Source organism: Fusarium solani, assembly GCF_023522795.1.
Source record: "Fusarium solani strain SB1 chromosome Unknown bctg00000007, whole genome shotgun sequence".
Classification (NCBI taxonomy): Eukaryota; Fungi; Ascomycota; class Sordariomycetes; order Hypocreales; family Nectriaceae; genus Fusarium; species Fusarium solani.
The window spans coordinates 2,584,774-2,605,403 of NW_027072150.1; the positions used below are offsets into that span (position 1 = coordinate 2,584,774).

At 50.5% G+C, this 20,630-nt stretch overlaps 8 protein-coding genes across 8 annotated transcripts; 4 read left to right on the plus strand and 4 right to left on the minus strand.

Annotated features, from left to right (window-relative positions):
- Positions 1-1,190: 1,190 nt before the first annotated feature.
- On the plus strand, positions 1,191-3,106 carry MRS44_011771 (uncharacterized protein; the record flags this gene model as incomplete). The annotated part of the gene is made up of 6 exons (XM_065619852.1): positions 1,191-1,481; positions 1,537-1,659; positions 1,716-1,868; positions 1,927-2,775; positions 2,822-2,888; positions 2,952-3,106. 6 exons carry the CDS (start codon positions 1,191-1,193, stop codon positions 3,104-3,106), a joined length of 1,638 nt encoding a protein of 545 aa, XP_065475924.1.
- A 427-nt stretch (positions 3,107-3,533) lies between these two features.
- MRS44_011772 (uncharacterized protein) lies at positions 3,534-4,031 on the plus strand (the record flags this gene model as incomplete). Its single annotated transcript, XM_046275670.2, has 1 exon — positions 3,534-4,031. The coding sequence occupies one exon, from the start codon at positions 3,534-3,536 to the stop codon at positions 4,029-4,031; it is 498 nt and encodes a 165-aa protein (XP_046134509.1).
- Positions 4,032-5,035: 1,004 nt separating this feature from the next.
- On the plus strand, positions 5,036-6,380 carry MRS44_011773 (uncharacterized protein; the record flags this gene model as incomplete). The annotated part of the gene is made up of 2 exons (XM_046278353.2): positions 5,036-5,597; positions 5,644-6,380. 2 exons carry the CDS (start codon positions 5,036-5,038, stop codon positions 6,378-6,380), a joined length of 1,299 nt encoding a protein of 432 aa, XP_046134508.2.
- A 52-nt stretch (positions 6,381-6,432) lies between these two features.
- MRS44_011774 (uncharacterized protein) lies at positions 6,433-9,154 on the minus strand (the record flags this gene model as incomplete). Its single annotated transcript, XM_065619853.1, has 3 exons — positions 6,433-7,378; positions 7,567-7,634; positions 7,952-9,154. 3 exons carry the CDS (start codon positions 9,152-9,154, stop codon positions 6,433-6,435), a joined length of 2,217 nt encoding a protein of 738 aa, XP_065475925.1.
- Positions 9,155-10,393: 1,239 nt separating this feature from the next.
- Positions 10,394-12,146, minus strand: MRS44_011775 (uncharacterized protein; the record flags this gene model as incomplete). Its single annotated transcript, XM_046275669.2, has 3 exons — positions 10,394-10,963; positions 11,014-11,129; positions 11,180-12,146. 3 exons carry the CDS (start codon positions 12,144-12,146, stop codon positions 10,394-10,396), a joined length of 1,653 nt encoding a protein of 550 aa, XP_046134505.1.
- Positions 12,147-14,071: 1,925 nt separating this feature from the next.
- On the plus strand, positions 14,072-14,788 carry MRS44_011776 (uncharacterized protein; the record flags this gene model as incomplete). The annotated part of the gene is made up of 1 exon (XM_046283293.2): positions 14,072-14,788. The coding sequence occupies one exon, from the start codon at positions 14,072-14,074 to the stop codon at positions 14,786-14,788; it is 717 nt and encodes a 238-aa protein (XP_046134504.1).
- Positions 14,789-16,025: 1,237 nt separating this feature from the next.
- On the minus strand, positions 16,026-17,678 carry MRS44_011777 (uncharacterized protein; the record flags this gene model as incomplete). Its single annotated transcript, XM_046270792.1, has 5 exons — positions 16,026-17,009; positions 17,070-17,339; positions 17,402-17,439; positions 17,530-17,563; positions 17,613-17,678. 5 exons carry the CDS (start codon positions 17,676-17,678, stop codon positions 16,026-16,028), a joined length of 1,392 nt encoding a protein of 463 aa, XP_046134503.1.
- A 450-nt stretch (positions 17,679-18,128) lies between these two features.
- On the minus strand, positions 18,129-20,604 carry MRS44_011778 (uncharacterized protein; the record flags this gene model as incomplete). The annotated part of the gene is made up of 8 exons (XM_065619854.1): positions 18,129-18,526; positions 18,583-18,897; positions 18,960-19,188; positions 19,413-19,513; positions 19,602-19,627; positions 19,685-19,774; positions 19,826-20,108; positions 20,169-20,604. The coding sequence occupies 8 exons, from the start codon at positions 20,602-20,604 to the stop codon at positions 18,129-18,131; spliced, it is 1,878 nt and encodes a 625-aa protein (XP_065475926.1).
- Between the last annotated feature and the right edge of the window lie 26 nt (positions 20,605-20,630).

A 20,630-nucleotide genomic window follows, 5' to 3' on the forward strand; every position in this document is an offset into this window, starting at 1 on the left:
GATTGAATCCTGGCTATCAGCCGATTACCTCGATGGGGGCTGTTTGCGCCAAGCCTATTGTTTATTTACTCCTTGCCGCTGGTGATATCGTTGCGAGATTCAGGTGGACTGTAATTCGGACCGAGTCTAAGCCACCAAGCAGATGTAAGCTACAAAGCCCCTCCTGTCTTTGATACATCCAAGAATAGCTCCCGTCGCCCAAGGTAATACATAATAATAGATACTGCTCTTGGTCTTGACCGAGCGAGGGGTCAAAGACTCTGGAGCATCACTCTCAGCATTGACCCGAATCTCTCGCTCTTCTCAAGCCCTTCACGTATATCTGTCCTTGCGCTATGCCCCATTTGGTTGTGTTTCGTGCTTGTCTTTGTCTTTCGCTGCTGAGTACGCGGTTCAGCTGTTGAGACTTTACCCTGTATGTATGTTGATGCTATGGTTTGATGGACTGACTTTATTATTCATTACCATTCGTCGACGACGCCGTTGCAGGGCGAGACCCCTAGAAGAACTAGCCCGCAACATAATGATTGATAATATAATTATTTCTATTAGAAATCAATACTCTCCCGAGCTGCCCCCCGGCCTCCCTAAAGAGTAACTTTTAGGGCCTCATCAGCCAAGCCGGAACAACAAACGGGTAACCATCTTGCATCCGTCCGGGGTCTTACTAAAATGCGGGGTACGGTTGAGTGACAAATCAGATGTAAGTATCCTTGGTTCCTCGGAACTAGTTACGACGCGGAAGCGGAACTCGACCAGCTGATACTCACTCATGCCAAGCCATTCAGTGTTGCCTGGAAAATTTCCTAAAATGGATATGAGAGAGTATCCCGGTTACAATGCTAGATAAGCGAGAGGACAGATGTGGTAAGAAGATTGGCAACCCCTGAACCGACTGTCCCATGTGCGCAGTATGACATTGACTCGGCCACCTCCAAGGACAAGGCCGTCCAGACCTACCGAGGTATCATGAGTCAGAAGGCCAGTGAACCAGAATAGAGAGTAGAGCTAAGCCGCTAGATTCTCGGCAGTTCCACATGGTAAATGATAAGAGTAGCCTGCAATAAAAACGTCTTGGTTGACGAGTATATATTGAGATCTACCATCACACTACATCTCCCTCTGCTCCCCACCTCCTCCAGTAACCCTTTCACTCGCAATTTCGCCTCTCAAAGTTTAACCCATTAATAATGTCGAAACCTGACTGGCAAGCACTCATTCGCGCGAAGCGTGCCGAGCGTGACTCGCGCATACCCGCAGAATGGCGTTTGGACAGCAGCATCACCAGCCAGGCCCGCCGTGACAACCCAATCAGCGCCTTCGACCTCCTCAATCAGACCAACCTCCTAACTAAGCGCGAGCGTGGAATTACCGAGAAGTACGATGCTACGTCTCTCCTCGCCCAGCTCGCCTCTGGCGCGTTGTCTTCCTTCGAAGTGACCATGGCCTTCTGCAAGCGCGCTGCAATCGCCCAGCAGTTGGTAAGTCGCATGTGCCTGTGTTGATTACCTGGTGGGCTGACTGACATTGAAACAGATCAATCCCTTGACAGAGATTTTCTTTGACAAGGCGCTCGAGAGAGCAAAGCAGCTGGATGTCTATCTTGCGCGAGAGGGCAAACCCAAGGGTCCGTTTCATGGATTGCCTATCAGTCTCAAGGTTTGTTGCCCTCTTAGTTTCCTCTCAAGCAACGCGGCTGCTAACATGGGATCAAGGATATGTGGATGGTAAAGGGTGAGGCAGCTACTCTGGGCTTCGTCGCATATCTGCCCAAGCCAGTTGCGGAGGAGAACTCGCCTATTGTCGATATCCTTCTCGACGGTGGCGCCGTCTTGTACTGTAAGACAAACGTTCCTCAGGGCTTGTTTGTATGTCTCATACCCTGATCATAATATTGGCGACCTTGTTGCTGACATGTATGCCCAGTCCATGGAGGGTGAAAACAACGTATTTGGCGTAACTCTGAACCCCCACAAGCTCACACTGGGCGCTGCTGGCAGCAGCACGGGAGAGGGAGCTTTGGTCGGGTTCCGTGGCTCACCCCTCGGTCTAGGCACTGATATTGGAGGCTCTATCCGTTCACCGTCTCTCGTCAGCGGCGCGTACGGATTCAAGCCAACCGCAAACCGGATCCCCTTCTCCGGTCAACAGTTTCACTTCCCCAAGGGATGGCCCGGCATCCTTCCTTCAGCTGGACCACACGCCAATAGTGCCCAAGATCTCACCTACTTTTGCAAGGCCATCATTGGAAGTGACTCCTGGAGGAGAGACTATTCGGCACTAGCAGTCCCGTGGGCAGATGTCCCAAAAAGGAAGCTCAAAATCGGGTACTGGGAGGGCTCACCTCAGACTCCTGTATTCCCTCCTATCCTTCGGGCCCTCCGGAAAGCCGCAGAGGCGTTGAAGACTGCTGGCCACGAGATCGTTCCGCTGTCCACGCCCGAGGGAGGCGGTACACTCGACTGTGCCGGTATCTATATTCACTCGCTCGGCTTTGACACAAACGCCACCCTCATGCAGTTCATTGATGATGCCGAGGAGGAGATCCTGCCTGGGATGAAAGATCTTAAGGAGGCGATGACGAGTGCACCTAAGAGCACTCTTGAAGACGTCTGGCAGTTTCATGGAAATCGCGGCGATTATCGCCAGGCGTGGCATACCAAGTGGGCTGAGACCGGCATGGATGTCTTGCTCTGCCCTGCACACCAGGGAACCGGCATGCCTCACAATGCCTATGGTCTCCCAGTGTATACGATGATCTGGAATCTTTTGGATGTATGTGTTGTTTATCTGTGTTCTGGACGTGGCTAATATTGTGTAGTGTCCTGCAAGTGTCATTCCCTTTCTCAAGGCGAGTAAGACGATTGACACAGACCAGGTTGAAGGGTGTAAGTTTCCGTCTCGGTGACTATGAGTCTATCAAAGTGTATGTGTAACTGACAGGAATATAGATGACGCTGATGCTCTTGATGGTGCGCCGGCCCATGTGCAAGTTGTTGGATGGACCCTCCGCGACGAGGAGGTACTGATGGCTACGGAGGTTATTGATGAGGTCTTGAGGAATGTCCCCGAGGCGGATTTCCCCCCTTTGCACTCCTCACTATAGGTAGTAAATAACTTTAACTGGTAGCTATGTATGAAACTATAAGCAGATTAGTAGTGCCTTTCATGTCCCATTTGCCTTCGATAAATCTTCACCAAACGATTCCGATTATGTTTTTTTCCTTGTGGAGCCCAGTTCATTGTCGCCTTCCATGTTTACCTTTTCGGTATATTAGTTAGTATTTTATTTGGCCTACATTTGGGTCGGTATATGTTGGCACTTTTCTGGAGAGGTGAGTCAATAAGATGCATGTGTCCGCCAGATCTGAGGCTGAGTCAATCACGCTCGCCGGCTGAGTCATTATTCGCAGTTACCTTTGCTTACTTCTCAAATTATCGGTAGGTATTTTAAGGGAGGTTTTCGCTTCAATCGCTCCTATCTCATCGTTTACCTCTTTCCAGTTTGGCATTTCGTCAACATACCACCTACCATGAACCTCGCTGAATCAGTACCACCAAAATATCGAACAGCGATGATTAGCGGCCATATCGACATCTCACACTCCGAGTTCGCCACAAATTATCATGATCCTATAAACGAAGCCATAGCCAGAGGTGATCGATTCATCCTTGGCGATGCGAGAGGTACGGATGAGTTAGCACTCGAGTACATCTTACGACACGAGCCGACAGCTCGCATCACCGTCTATGCATCAAGGGCTGAGAGATGCAAGGCCCTTAATGATAGAAATATTGACGCCATTCTTGTCAAGCCTCTGAAGAAAAGGGCCCGCGGACGCCAACACCACTTAGAGAGGGATGCAGAAATGACGAATTCCAGCGACTACGACATATTGTGGGTTCGAGATGAGGAGGAGTGTCGAAAGCTCTATGGAGAGAGATACCGCCCAAGAATTTCAGCTACCGAGCTCAATCGAAGGAGGAGGATAGATACTATGCAAAACGTCAATGCCAACTCAACAACCTAGTTGCTGGCGAAGAACAAGTCGGATTTGACCAATTTAGGCTGGTAATGGGGCCGGTCATAGACTGGACATTGTTGCCGATGAGGTCCTCGAGGGGTGAGTTGACCGAAGCAGCATAGTTAATTTGCTCTCGAGGAAAGTGCTACGGACTCTGTAAAGACTTGTAATTACGGAAGTAGGAGGCGAGGAAACTGAATATTAGGCTCAGATGAGAGGGGTTGTGGATTTGCAACTGAGGGAGTACAGCCCTGCATCATCAGATGGAGACAGCTAAGACGCCTTATCAGTATAGAACCCCCCTTGAAAGACCATATCATGATGAAATAAATGAACCGGGACCATTATATCTGCTCAACTGCCTTTCTGACGTCTGATATACATTGGGCTGTTGGGGGATGGTCCAGGATAATGTGGCATCACGTGACGTATTGGGTCAGTGGTACAGACGCTAAAATTTGTTAGTGGAAGCTACCTACCGAATAAAAACAACCCTGGATCCCCGCCCAGGTTTGCCTTTTTCTCCTTCTCGTGACGCTCTTTGCTCCACACAGACGTCTCAGCGATTCTTAGCACTACAGCCGTCCCTCTCTTAGCCACCTTCAATAATGCCGGTAATACGGAATATCCCTGATAGCAAAAGACGGTCCCGTACAGGATGTCTGCCGTGCAGGAAACGCCGAAGAAAATGTACGCCCCAAACCTCCCGCGCGAGTCGTAACATTCTTCCTTGTCTTGGAACGATTTCTAACAGAATCAAAAGGCGATGAGAAGAGACCTAGATGCGGAAGTTGCCAAGAGAGAGGTGTAGCTTGCGAGTACAAGCAATGGGCGTTTGTTGCTGAAGTGGCTTCAGTGCCAGGCGACATTGATAAAACACCAGGCCGGCATCAAGACGTGGCACAATCCCCGGTCGTCAGTCGATTCTAATTCCACTCCAGGCTCTCAAATAACAAAAGCTTTAGTTTGTGCAGGATGACTTACTCTCCTTACCAAAGGCAGCCTCGCCCATGCCACCTCCGAACGACTCGCCACATAGCACCGGCTACCCAGCAAAAGACAATGGCACTGTAAACACGCCATTCGACACATCGCCAGCAGCCAGCCTCGCTCACACCCACGAGTCAACTGGAAACCAAATCCTCACACCGTCGACGTGGGATGACAAGGCTGGCCAGTGTAAGCAACGAGCTATGCACTGCTTCCGGTACCAGCTCGTGCCGTGGATAGAGTCCAACGCCCCAAAACCCTCCTTCGGTTCCAACATGATGACTCTGGCGCAGGAAAAGGCCGTCATTATGGACGCGGCTATTTACCTTGCTAGACATCGTACCAGCCGTGGTGAGACTTCTATTGAAGAGCTACAAGAGTTGCATCATCGGCTTTTGTTAGAAAACACCTTTGTTGCAGATGTTGGACGATCATTACTCGCTCTCGGAGACCTGTTTAATGACGGGCCTTCGCAGTGGCCCAAGTTTCGATTCTACCAATCACAACCGGATACCCCGAGTCAACCGTTGGAAGACATGGATGAGCCTCTCAAATCTCTGCTACGATTCCACCTCAAGATTGGTATGTTTTTCTTATAGCTTCTCGTGCGATATGCTGACATTCATAGACCTTGCAGCCTCCATTATGACCAACAAGCCACCATCGATGAAGATCCCACTCTCTTCAGGCAGATCTCTCTTCAATGCCTCTCTATCCCCCATAGAGACCTACGATTCATGTTTGCTCTGCCTCTTTGAATGTCTCCGGCTAATTCACTACGAGCTCATCCCTCTCTTTACCGGCCAGTCCAACATGCAATCAGCCGCCCCCGAGTCCTATTCTCTCAAGTGGGCCGCGTGGTCCAGGCTGTGGACAAGCTGCATGCAATGGTTCCAGGATAGGCCTCCTGGCATGGAACCGGTGCTGGAAAGTTCTGATGCTGATTTAAACGGGCACAAGATGCAAGATTCTCCTTTTCCGGCCGATGTCTATACAAGCGCCCTGTCTCTGCAGGCCAACCTGACCATGCATCTATCCTCCCTCCTCCTTCTCGCCTACAAGCCGCGACTTGTGAAGCTATCGAGGTTTCCGCACCATCTGATTTCGAGAAGCTGGCATACACAAAAGATCGCTAGGCTAGCAGTCTGGAATAGCTTTCCAGAGCAGTGGGATCCTCTCGTAGTGGCTGCCCTGCTCCGGGCCGCAAGGGAGATGACCCATGCCTCACAACAGGAAGCGCTGCTTACTTGCTTTCAACGAATCATGGATGTGACGAAATTGCCATTAGATGAGGAAATCTCAAATCTACGGCTGTATTGGCGCTCATCCAGTCACAGCACACCGCCAACCATGTCGCATCGATGAGTTGAAGATTTGAGAGATGAAGATTAGAAACCGCAGCATTCTTCAACCTAAGCTACAACTCATCCTTCCATGGTATAGAGACTTGGGCTCCCTTTTTGGAGACAGTTTTCGACGATGCCCTAATGCTCTGCCTGACAGCTTCATCGATATCAAATCTCTCCGACCTTGCGATAGCATGGACCGCGTGTATGGCATACATTCCGATAAAAGTGTCGCCTGCCGCAGTCGTATCAACAACATCGACCTTGAGAGCTGGAACAAAAGCCCTGTCTGTCTCGTTGGCGTAATATGCACCTCTTCCACCAAGGGTGATGACGACGTTCTTAACACCCCGGGCTAGGAATTGGCCTGCGATTTGCTCCACCAACTTCAAGTCTTCCAGGTCCGACTCTTTGACATCTGACAGCAGGGCTGCCTCGCTCTCATTCAGCACCAAATGTGCTAGGCCCTGGTACGCCTCTTCCGGGAGCTTTTGAGCCGGGGCCGGGTTGAGAAGAACCGGCGTTCCTGTCTTTTTAGCGGCCTCCAACGCCTGAATGACAGTCTCGATTGGAATTTCCAGTTGCATAATGAGCAGAGTGGGTGATGGACTGGGTAGGTGGGTGAACTGGGTAGGCTTGAGCGAAGCATTTGCTCCAGGCGAAAGGATGATGCGGTTTTGACCTGAAGGCTCATCAACGACAATCATGGCGATGCCAGTCTTGGACTCGGCATCGACTTTGATAGCCGACGTTTCCACACCATACGACTTTAGGCTTTCCAGGAGGATGGAACCGTACGCGTCTACGCCCACCGCGCCCATCATGGCGACGTCGACGCTAGGTTCCTTGAGATCCGAGGTCCGAGACAGCTTTGCGCAGGCAACAGCTTGGTTCGCGCCTTTGCCGCCGGGGAAAACATTGAATTGGCTAGCGGTTATTGTTTCTCCCGGGAGTGGGTGATGCGGGACATAGGAAACGAGATCGATATTGAGAGATCCGAGGACGCTGATGACTGGTCTGGACGACATTGTAAGAGTTTCAGATAGGAAGCAGGTCAAAAGCAGGGGCAGAGCGAGCGTAAGACGTCTCTATTAGAAGGAAGTTGAAGCGATGAACAAGAAGTAATGAAAACGACCAGGGTCTATGCTGTTTGGAAAGGGCCTGGGATGGGGGACCTGGTCTAATATTCCCACATATTTAAATACCTGTGGTTAAGGTCCTTGTGGGGGGAGACGATAAGAGGAACGCTTTCCCAAAGAAGCCAGCCACTAGACTATTGAGTGGTGGAGAGGGCGTGTGGGATGCCAACGGCGTCACCACCCATCGGGCTTCGTAGCCTACAGGTGGATCACTGCTGCGTTCTCAGCTAATGTACAATGCCGCATCGTGTCACGGCAAGACTCTTTAGGCTTTCTCCTCTTTGAGTGTGCTCTTGAAACACCTAATGAATTACTTGCACGAATCATCAAACACATGGCCAGCCTCATATCCCCATTCCGCTTCCAGATCCCTCAGCCTCCACAATGCTCCCCAGCCAGTTGTTCTATCAATCGACTTAAGTAGCTGGGCTATCTGCCTCCGTTCACTCACATGCGAGAACAACCTTCCCGCAACAAACAACGGCTGGATAGAGTTGACCATGCTCCCAGGGTGGGGGTTGGCGCATGATATACCGACCACGCTGCGAGCATGCCAAAGAGCCAAGCAGTGAGAGTCCAAGTTCTGCTCTGGTGGCTGCATCTCCAGCATCAAGATGCATGCGGCGTGATAGACCTGGTTGCTTGAGATGGCGGCCCAATGGGGAAACATTATCAGTGGGAATACTTGCTTCTCACTCGCTTCGACCACACGAATGGGCTTCATCGACGGAGGTCTTTCATCTAACCAGAATTGTAATTCTGACCAGAGTCTCTGCCACTGTTCTGCAAACGGCCTGCTATCCTGCCAGTCTGCTCTTCCTAGCTCCAGATATTGTGTCCTTCGGAAGCGCAGATGGCAGACTTTGGTGCAGAGGTAGATAGCCCAGTTGGCATGTGTATCTGGAGATGTGCGGCTCTCCTGATGGAAAAGGCTCTGGATAAACCTCTCTGATGCCTCAGGCGATGATGGTTGCTCTCGCATGGCTGGAACCCATTGATCGAGAGGCAACACGGTCGTCTCAGCACCATCAGATATTATCGCTCCACACAGTTCCATCCTCGCATAGCACCAGAATACCGCTTGCGGAAGTCCTCCAGAGAAGCCATTGACACCAAAATACTCAAAGAGCGAGGCACAACCCTCGACGTGGCGCCTCCAATTTCTCGCACCGCCTGACATGAGCTCAAAGACAGCGAGGATACAGGCCGTGACGAGCATGTTCGGGTCTTTGGCTTGCAAGCCAGGTGTGAGGAGCCTGATACTCTCTTGATACAACTCCAGACTGTCGCAGCCTTTCTGCATCAGCCCTCTTCTCTCCATCTGCCTCGATGAAAACGCAAGCATGGCATACAGCAACGCCGGTGACTTGCGCGCCATCAGAGGTACCTGGATCTGAAAGTGTTGGTTCTCATCGAACTTGTCAAGATGAGGTGCACATTCCGTGATCCAATTCTGCAGGTAGCGTAACAGTCTCGCGTGTGGGACTGCGACTGTTACATGTGAAAAGTTGAGGGTCTCTGCGGCCTCGTCTTCGGGTGTGGAGGGTCTGCTGGGCGACAGGCCTGAGAGGCCAGCGAAGAGCACAGACCGGAGCTCCTCCTGGAGCTCAAAGAAGCGTGGGTCAAGTGACAAGTCCTCTGAGAAGAATGACATGATTGACCTTGAATGTCGTTTCGCTTGAGTGTGAAGTAGACTCGGTCCTCAACTCCTCTATCAGCTGCAGTTCCAACATCTGATGGTTCATGCGATGTGGATCGAGGAGTTGGAGGCGAGTTGAACTATACCAGAAACAGGGTGTTTAGCCACATCATTATGTACTCCGTCTTACCAGCTCCACTTGGTCGCGTCTGACCGAGTCTTGCCAAACTCTGTTGACCTCGTGCTGTTCCTTTGCTGACGCTTTTCCGTTTACGGGGGTCATAGGCACCTGTTGGTTCCATACCCGTGTTTTGGGGTTTTTAGAGGGATCAGGAAATCCCCGACTTATCCTCGTCGTACGTGCCTCTCCAAGTGTGGGGATTCACCCTAGAGTCATATCAAGACAACACAAATTTGGCCGAGCAAGACTTCCCCAGCTCATACTCTGGCTCACAGTAAGACTAGCATTAAGCTTAAGTCGATCCGGGGTAAGTACTCCACGTTGATGATGCGAACTCGAACGTCCATGGGATGAGATTTTTGGGGGAACCTTCCACCAAGTTGAAACATCGCCTTAGGCGAGGCCGATGGCTACACAGATTTGATCAGTTCTCTGGAGGGAAACATGAATTTCCTACATTAATCGTAATCAGTCTTTCGTGTTCATAGTAATTGTTCCATTCTTTCCTCCGATCTTTTCAAGCGGCACAATATATACTCAGACATTTGCTCGCTCATGGCATCTGACTATTTGTGAGCAACATGTGCTACATCAGCAAGAGTATCATCACTAGGAGTGCATTCACCCCTGGAAGGACCAACCATACTCAGTGCACCACCACAATGGGGTTTTCGTCGTGTGTGCCTTGATCAACCATTTCACGCTTGTCGTCGGCCGATGCCCCAAGGATCGCTGCAACGTTACAACGTCCTAGCCAAGGGTCATGTAATTGCAGGGGTGACTTAGGGGCTGCCTTAGAAACGTTGTAGAATTTTTTTTTCAGCTTGTCCATTTTTATCATTCTACCTTGTAGTTTCAAAGTTTTAGAGGGTTGAGAACGGATAACTTAACACAAACTGCATTGTCACCCACCGGCTCTGTCTTGCGGGTAGATCATAATCTCAACAAAGCATCAAGGACAACATTAACCTGCGATTTGAAATTGAATTCCGGTAAATTGTATAATTTTAACCTTCCACATGTGTATCCCTTCACTTTACAAGACTCGCCAAATAGTTCCAAGAATGTCCCAATTATAACTCCTCGACATGCTTCTCAACCTCCTTGTCATGAGATAGCTTTCGCTCATGAGCAAAACCAAGCAGACCAACTTCGGCCTGGGCCTCCCTCATAAGAACACCATCCATCTCACCCGTGCGGCTCTTGAAGACTCGGTCCATGTCCTCAAGAGTGGCATTCTTGGTCTCCGGGAGATAGATCCAGACCCAAACGATACCAGCAGCCAAGAAAACAGCAAAGAAGATGTAGGTTCCCCATGCCCAGGCTTCCAGCATAGGAGGCACAAAGAAGGCGATGGCAAAGTTATTGACCCAGTTGCTGGATGCACCGATGGATGCTCCCTTGGCTCGGATGGACAGAGGGAAGATCTCAGAAACAAGCGTCCAAGAAACAGGGCCCCATGTAGCACCGAATCCAGCAATATAGACCCAGATTAGGGCCACGGCTGACCAGCCAGCTGCAACGTGAGAAGGCCAGTCGTGTCGGAATTTGGCTACAATGACGCCGACAGTGACCATGCTGGCGCCCATGACGACGGAGCCGATCTGCAGGAGAGGCTTGCGACCAACCCGATCAATGATCAACTGTTCAGATATTAGTCTTGTGGCAATCTAGGCTTGGTGATTTGACTGACCATGGCAGGAATAGTGCTGATGAGGAAGACGACGCCAGTGACTCCAGTTGCCAGCAGGGCAATGGTTCCACCAGTGAGTCCCAGGCTGATAAAGACATTCGAGGCGTAGTAGATAACTGAAAACATTAGCTTCCACATATTTCTAATATCGTAGAAGAACACTTACTGGCGTCAATTCCAGACCACTGCTGGAAGAACATGACCAGCCAAGCCGTGCAGACACGCTTCAAGTTATCAATACTCCTGAAGCAAGTCACGTACTGCGCCACCTGCTGCATGAAGCGGCTCTTGCCCTTCTCCGCAAGATGAGGAAAGTCGCGCGCAAAAACCTTTTGCTCAAAGACAGCTTCGGCCTTGATCTCGAGGAATTCGACCCGGATGTCGTCGTGGTCCTCTGGCAGCTTGCGCATCCATGCCAGGGTGGATCTGGCCTCTTCATCACGACCGACCTTGACAAGCCAGCGTGGGGAGAAAGGCATAAACCAGATACCGACAGCGAGGGCGGCGGCGGGAATGCCTTGGATGATCGAGGGGAGGCGCCAGGCGAGATCAGATTGGCCTTCTCCGGTTCCACCAATGTAGTTGCTGCCGTAGCCTACCCAGAAAGAGAGCATGATGCCCAGGATGGTCGCCAGTTGGTAGAAGGAAACGAGGAGACCTCGCATCTCGGGAGCAGAGAGCTCAGCGTTGTAAAGAGGACCGACGCCGCTGAAGAGACCGACTCCGACACCGGTAAAGAACCGTCCAGCATAGAGAAGAGATGGGGCACCAGCAGTTGCACCGACGTAGAGGTAACTGCCAAGGATAACCCAGCAACAGGCGATAAACATGGTGTACTTTCTGGAGATGAGCTCGCCTAGAACACCAGCTGAGAGGGACCCAAGAATGCCTCCCAGCTGGAGGATAGAAGTAAGCCAGCCAGTTGCTGAGGAGGACTTGACGACAGAAGGAAAGTTCTCAGTGAACCGGGTCATGACCAGAGACTGGCCAAGAACACCCTGCTGGTAACCATACTCAAAACCTCCAAGCGATGCAAAGAAGGCAATGAACAGGACCTTGGGGTTCTCCCGAAGGGATTGCCACATGTTCTTCTTGGTCGACGGCTCCATGGTATGCTCGGGTGAAGATGACATTGAATCGATGAAACGCCTGGGCTGAACAAGAGAATGTCGATTATCTCTCCCCGGATCCAACCAGCCTTTAAATTCTTCCTCGTCGGTAACTCAATCTCGTGCTTCTCCACGGTGCCTGGGAGTCGGCAACAACAAGGGGTTAACAAGTGGGGAGGCCGTAGGCTATGACCCACGAATCTGGCTTAGTACGCCCGCACGACTCAGACGACGCCACTTGACATTACGTGGGGAAAAGCTAAAATGGTCAAAGACGTCTGGGGTCGCGCTTCTTGGTGGGTTATGGCCTGGCCTGTGGGTGCCGGACTGCCGGTCATACCACCAAGCCGTTTTAACCAAGGAGTGATGAAATCTATCAAGCTTTGCGTGTTCCCTACAACTCTCACTCAGTCGAGCGATCCCGGTCGTCGCCTATTTGGTATTTTTCCGCAGTGTTCAGCTGATGATGAGTATGCAATGCACCACTCCACGGCGATTTTAAGTCGACATCTCAGCCCAACAACGCTGTTCCCTCGCCTAAAGCCCACCGATTAGGCGAGGCAGATTATGTGAAGGGTTGAGTCTAGGATGGATATGCAATCGCCGTATTGGAACTGTGAGTGATCATGAAAGGGGGAAGAGGACCTCAAGTTTTAGTGTAGTTATGACATTCAATCTGATACATTATGAAAGCAAGCCATCCCAACCAGAACTGTTGGCTCATGCATTTGATTTATGACACAACGTACTAACTTGGGAATATTCTGTTAGTGAGTCATTGGAGGGAACCATGGTGTGAGCCGTTTGTGTCTGACAAGGTATATATTCTATCAGCATATGAGATAGAATAAGAGACATAAAATCCTTAACTGAAGACCAATATTATGCTTGAGCGGGCGCGAGAGCACTATAGAGCCTTTACTCACCCCACAGGCCCGTACAACTCCAACAGGAGGCACGGGTGTCTCTGCTCGTATCACTGCCTATTCTTCGTCACAATAGTCACCACAGTCACTATCAAATGCTGCTATTCAAAACTCTGCACAAGCACACCGCAGCGCGTGGTCCCAATTGGCGATGGAATTGAAATGAAGAGAAGAAAATAGACGTAGTACTCTACTAGCCGCAGGGACGTTCCCCTTAACCATGAAATGGTACTGAGAGCCGATTTCGCAGCGGTCGAAGGTGGTGATGTGCAGTTGGAGATACCTTGGATGAGCGTATCGAAGCAAGCTCGATGGTAACGTCGGAAGAAAGCCCGTATCGCCAACAAAAGTGGTGAGGTGGGATCAAGCGTAGAGGAAAGATGGAATGTCAAGGCCAGGCGATTGGGCGATTATGCTGAGTGGTCCGTGCGCTTCTTATCGCCAGCACTGTTGTGTCACAGACAGTCAATAACCACTACCTACCCTATGTACCTGCACCTACCTGCACCGACCTGCTTGCCGCGCTGTCATGTGGAAAGCTTTTTGGGCCAAAATGAATTTTCTTCTTAATACCATTTGAAAGGACTTTCATCATTGCATCTTACAATCGCTCGTCACCTACTCATGCCCGCACATTCTCTTTCACAATCCAACCCTCTCGCCTCATCGTCACACACTCATTATAATGGCTTCTCCGCAAGCCCGGATTAGGAGCCTTCGCTGGGAGGAAACCATCCTTGGGCTTAAGCCGTGGTGGAGATTTGAACTAGACATTGAGGAGATCAAGTCAACACTGCAGCTTCTTTGGCCCTTGAGCACTGTCTAGGTCGCTGTCTTTGCTCAAGGCGCCTTTAATAAGCTCTATCAAGTCATAGTTTAAGATCAGCTACCTCTTATGCTCCGAATCTCGCTGCCCGTCGATCCTCGGTACAAGACTCTGAGCGAAGTCGCCACAATCAGATGGGTTAATGCGGTTACGACTATCCCACTCCCCCAGATCCAGTAACTGGGCGCATTGTCTCGATGCCCTTCTTCTGGGGCGACCGCATCAATCTCGACATGGATCGTGGTCCCTTCCGCCATAGCCGAGACTGGATTGCGGCCCGTTTGCAGTTCGCAGAAAGTGACTGTCTCGCCGTTTTGCGCAAATATCCAGAGGGAGCAGAGCTTGATAGAGATGCCGAAGCCGATAGAGAGGATGCTACTCGAACTGCTAGTATCATCACAAAGCTACACCAGCTTATCGACCTCGTGTTTCCGGAAACAGCGATGGCAGAAGAGACCACGGTGCTCTCTCATACTGACCTATCCCGAAGCAATATCCTCGTTGACAATGCTGGAAATCTCACTGGCGTTGTCGATTGGGAATGTATCTCTGCTTTGCCTCTGTGGAAGGCTTGTTCTTACCCTTCGTTTCTGGAAGGCCGACCTCGACGCGACAAGCCTGACGCAACACGATACGCACATGACCTGGACCAAATTCCTTCTCGCCTCTACCTAGAGCACCTGTTAGAGTATGAACTTACTCTCTTGAGGCCCTTATTCTTGGAAGAGATGGAAAGGGTGGAGCCGAGATGGATAACAGTTTTCAATGCAAGCCAACTCCAGAGGGATTTTGATCTTGCCGTCGAGGACTGCGATAGTGAGTTTCTAGCACGGGACATCCTGAGATGGGCAGACGGTATTGCAGGAGGTATCGGGAGTTTGGGTAGTTTGAGAGAGATGATAGATGGTGCGTAATTATACTGGATTGGTGTATCTTACGGCGGCGGATAGAAATTCTTATTGGCTTAGGAATCGCCTCTGAGCGATAACATAATATTACTTTGGGCCTTTCTCGACCGATGTTAGTGTCGGCGCAAATCACAATGTCCGTTAGTTCTGGTCTCCCCTAAATACTTCGTCACAAAGCTTGATATCGCCAGGGGCATTTATAAGTCTGGCAGTGTGAGTAGAGAATAGCAAGGTGGATGCAGAAACAGGCCGTTAGCATTCATATCCAAAGACCTCTCGGGGAGTCTTCTTTCCACACCACACCATGAACCAACCATGATTCTCGCAGTCGGAATGAGCTACAGACTAGAATCGCCTCAGAAAAGATTTGACCTGGCTGCGACAAATGCACTGATAACGTGAACTGTTTGCGGATTGCGTTGCTGAATTAGAGTTGTAGATTCTCATTAAGTCCCGTGATGCGACTATCAACACGGAAGCTCTTATACGAGCTGTTTGGGAGAGTCCAGTGGGAACTTCAAAAGATAAACCTCAAGAACGTCGGTCATAATCCCAAGCAGCGAGACAATGCACCTGCTCCACTCCCTTTATCTCAGCTCGAGAAGGTACAGTATGCCTGGGTCACAAAAGAGAAGTACACAAAGACAGGCAGTGCCTAAAACTGGGAGGACAATTGTTTCGTCGAGGGCTTTCTTGTACCCGTCCTGTCTTTAGGAGTTGTTGCAGAACTAGCTGCACTACTTCCTCACCATCAAGACGAGCGATATCTCTGAGCCGAGTCGTTTCTCAGGCACCTTTCAAGGACAAGAAAGGTTTGTTTAGGCCATCGGTTTCGGCATAAAGACAAGAAAGTCGTACAGGGGTCGAGTGCCGATGGGTGTCAATCCCGCCCTTCTTGGTAAGCGGGCCCCCAAAATATGAATGTTCAGTTCAACCCGTATTTCCTTGCACAACCACGCACACAGCCTCGAGACACTTCCATATGAATACAAGAGCCATCGTTGGATCACTCCGCTTGCGTACACGGTTTTCATCTATTTGTGCTGCTAGAATACCTCATTTCCATAGGCTTGAGGATATGTGCAACTAGTTGCTTGGCGGTGGGAACATGGGCTACTATGTATTGGACAACTCTCTAACCTAACCCCCCTTGTGCAATGCATTAGTATGCAATTTAGCGTTTCATGAACAGGTTTATGATACCTGACATTCCAAGAGGTTCTCAGTCAGGATCAGCGCCTGTTTACATCTTTGCTTGATCCCTGGAAAGCAATTTCACCAATCCAGGATGCAATTCGTCGATAGAATTGCATCCTATTAGGCGCATGTTCCTCTCCAGCTCATCCTTGAAAATTCGCATGGCTTTCTCGATACCCTTCTGACCATACCCTGCCATCGCATATAGAAATGGACGACCAATCCCAACTCCACGAGCACCAAGACAGAGAGCTTTAAGAACGTCGGTCCCTCGGCGAACGCCACCATCCATGTATACCTCGATTTTCTGGTCAAGTCCACGTTCTCGCAAGATGGGCATGACCTCGGCGAGCACTTCGATGGGAGCTTCGGCGTACTCAAGCTGACGGCCGCCGTGGTTGGAGAGAATTACACCGTTGACGCCATATCTTACCGCTGTAAGGACATCCTCAACCCGCTGTACACCCTTGATGATGATAGGCATCTTCGTAATGCTCTGAAACCAAGGGATATCTTCCCAAGCAAGGCTTGCGTTTGTGGTGAGCGAAGGATCTAGCTCGGTGGCTGGCGCATCCTCAAACTCGTCGATGTTGCTTGTCTCACCTTCGTGGTGCGACCGCAAAACTCTTTCGCGACTACCCAAGTGAGGGTTATCAACGGTGATGCAGAGAGCCTTGCAACCAAGTCTCTCAGCCTTTTCAACAGCATTACGGGTGGCGGTGCGATCCTTTTTTACATATATCTGAAACCACTGAGTGGCATCCGGGGCCCTAGCATCAGCAATCTCCTCGATAGGGCATGATGAGTACAACGGTATCATTTGCACAATGCCGTGATTGTTGCTTGCTCTTGTTAGGACTACTTCGCCCTCCGGATGACCCAATTTGGCGCTCGCTGTAGCTGAGACATAGATGGGGATTGCCGTCTTTGTCCCCAGAAGAGTTGTCGATATATCGACATGCTCGACGTTGACGAGAACTTTAGGACGGAAACGAATCTTCTGGAAGGCAGTTATGTTTTCCTTGAGGGTCTGATGGCACATGTGAGTTATGGGGCACCCTACCCAGATAGTGAATGGAATGCAACCTACGAACTCGTCTTCTGCTCCTGTTGAATAGTACTCCCATGACTCTCTTCTCATAGTTTGTTGGGCCACGGCCTCGAAATCTCTCAAAGTAAGGCATTGTGAGAGTGGTGGTTTCTTGTTGAGGGCAATTTGGCGTTCCTGCTCCTCTTGTAGGGGGGCGGATTCCACGGCCTCACTGGAATCAATAGCACCCAACTTTTGGGAAGGGTCAAGCCATTTATCGAGTATATCCTTTGAATGGACAAGGTTGAATCTTTGAGTAGCGTCTCTGCCCTAGAGTGGTGGAAATATGAGCCTTCGTCGTCTAGACCAAAAGCATCGTCAACTTGACATACCGCATGCATCAAAATGACTCTACGGCCTCCAGGGTGGTCTGTTCCAAGAAACCATCACATTTAACGTTAATAAGAATGTTCTTATACCCTCATCGAGTCTGATGACTTGATCTCAGTCTGTAACTCACGTGGAAGGAACTTGGTTAGATCGTAGACTTCGTTCTGCGGTTATTTGTAAGTTTAAGCTCCATCAGTTGTGGTGACAACCTACATGAATGATAAGCCAACAAGACTTGGCGTTGTTATGCTTAGCGACTTCGGAGGGGTGTAAAGCCATATTGGATGAGAATATGGCATGCCTATACGGATATTAAGACGAAACTCGTACGTAGTGAACTCATGAGAAAGCGAGAGTCACGATATAGACGTAGTCTGCACGAAAACCCTAGTGCTACGCGGTGCATGTTTCGTGATTTTATAGTTTGGCAAGAAATAGGGGTTGGGGCAGATTTGGACATGATGTGCGAGTGGGGATGGATGGTGCAATGATAAGGAGTTGACGATAGCGAAATGTCCAATTAACAGGGCATTTCTATGGGGGCTTAAAAGAGGGTAACGCAAGGTTTGTTTTATATGTTATCCACTAACCCCCCTTTAGTGAGGTAATTAAGACTGAGCATAGTAATGAGCATACAGTTTCTAACATAGGGTTTCATTCTCTATACCCTCTATAAAGCATTCTTTAAATTTATATACGTAACTCAATCGCGAAATATAAACTCTAATTCTACAGCTTGGCGGCCCATTTTATATCTGGCAGGCTGGCATACTTCTCGTATTCCTTTAAACACTCCGCGTTGCTTATCGCGCCAGCGTTCTGCACTCTCTCCCCTGTCACGACGCTCTTGACGGCCTTCTCAACCTTCTTACCGCTCATGGTGTACGGAATGTCCTTGACGTGAAGGATATGCGCTGGGACATGCCTCGGGCTCAGCAACGTCTTTATGGCATCGCGGATCTTCGACTCCAGCGCCTTATCGAAAGTTGCGCCGTCCCTCGTCTTGACGAACAGTAGAACCTGCTCCTCTTGATCCTGGGGTCGCCGCTGGCCTACCGCGATGCTGTCATCCACCTCGGCGAATCTGCTGACCACGTCGTATATCTCGGCAGTGCCAAACCGAACTCCTTGAAAGCGGTCAGTTTTCTCGCGTCAAAACATAAACATGGGGAGGCATTCTCACCTCCAGGATTGAGGACACCGTCGCTGCGACCGTGGACTAGGTAGCCCTTGGTCTTGGTATCCCTGCTGACAAAGTCTCCATGGCACCAGACATTAGGAAAGGTGTCAAAGTACGCATTTCGGTACTTTTCATCTCCTCCTTCGCCCCAGAACGTCACCGGCATGCTCGGGAACGGTTTCGTGATTACTAACTCCCCTTTCTGTCCGGAGTCATCGATATTGTTGCCGTTCTCGTCCCAGATCTCTACCTTCATGCCCAGAGTGGCAGCCGCAAGTTCGTTACCATGTATCTGGATTAGATTATTGCCGCCAATAACTGCCAAAGACTGATCAGCTTGATGCAACCCCGCCGCTTCGACTCATGTCAGGACCACTTACTGCCTCCAAGCATGTCCGTCCCTCCCGAACCATTATGAAGACCAACTTCTTTCGGAAAGACTGTGTAGAACCAGTCACAGAGTTCCTGGGAGAGTGCCGAGCCAGATACGAGCACTGTCTGTAAGGCTGCCAGCGACGGTAGCGGACCGTTGAGGTCTCTCATGAGCGTCCCGAGGAATTTTGGACTCGTGCCCCAATGCGTGACGCTGATGTCAACACCACAGTTAGCCTCTGGTAACAGGAGTGAACCTTGACCCATCATATGAGACAACTTACCCTTGTTCTTCTAGAAATCTCAATTGGTAAGACGGTCTCGGATGGAGCGGGCTCCCGTCATAAAGAATGATCTTGCAACCAACGCTGAGAGCTCCCACAAGCACATTCCACATCATCCATCCAGTCTATGAGATCTCTTCAGCGATTGCACAGTTAGAGACGAGTCGGGCAACTCACGCTTGTGTACTGATAATATATTGAGTCGATGCCGAGGTCCATCGCCAACGCCATATCCATCTTATGCTTTAGAAGCGCACCACCTCCGGAGTGACAGATACCTAAGCCACAGTTAGTCAAAGACCTCCGTCTCCAGAGCTCAGAGATATGTGCTATGAGTTGGTGGATAAAGGAATCGTTGCTTCGTACACTTTGGCTGGCCAGTTGTCCCGGATCTGCTGACCAGTTAGCTCTTCTTTGGGTCACCAAGGAGCCTCCTGGAAGATACTGACGAATACAAGATGTAGACGGGATGGTCAAACGGGACCTGCAGGAACTTCAGGGGTTCTAGTGAGACGTCGAGGAACTTGTTAAGGGAGATTCTGACTCTAATCAGCAACCTGCGGTGGGCTCCTCGGGAAGCCAGCACTCACACAGTGTCATCTTCCCAAGTTGGGCCGCTGACGACGACCTGCTGGAGCCCAGTGACTTGATGCTTCAGCTTTTCAACGACAGTTGCCAGCTTCTTGCGGAGGTCTCGCGACTTGCCCCCGTAGAGGACACGAGACTCGAGGAACAGGACCTTGGGCTGAGACTGGAGATACCTCTCGACAATCCCATTCACCCCCATCTCGGGCGAAGTGGAAGAGAAGATGGCGCCGATGCTGGCACAGGCGAGCAGAATCAACACGGCCTCAAGAGAGTTTGTCATCACGGCTAAGTGAAAGTCAGTGACACTGACGTCAAGATATCGCACAAGAAGGGGTGCTCTCATACCTGCCACACGATCCATCGCCTTGACATGGGCAATTCTCAGCGCGCTCGCGTACCGAGCTACCTCACGCTCCAGCTGCTTCCACGTCAGATGCTTCCACTGCGTGCCAGCCTCCCGACACGCCGACACGGCGATCTTGTCGGGATGCGCTGCCAGGCCCACGGCGAGGATGTTCTCGGTGAAGTTCAGCCGGGCTCCGGGGTACCATTCTGGTCGGGGCCACATGCTGGAGCCATCACTGATAGTTCGACTGGGAGGCGCTGAGTATACGACTCCACAGAAGTCCCAGATTTCCCGGTAGAATAACTCGTTCTCGTTCACTGACCACTTGTGCAGTTGCTCGTAGTCAGCGAGGGCCAGATCGTACTTCAGGTTGACATGTCTTCTGAAGGCATCCAGCTTTGTCAGTTGGGGGCTTGGATGAGCCCAGGTTGTCATCTTGGTTGATAGTCAAGGTCTGCAAG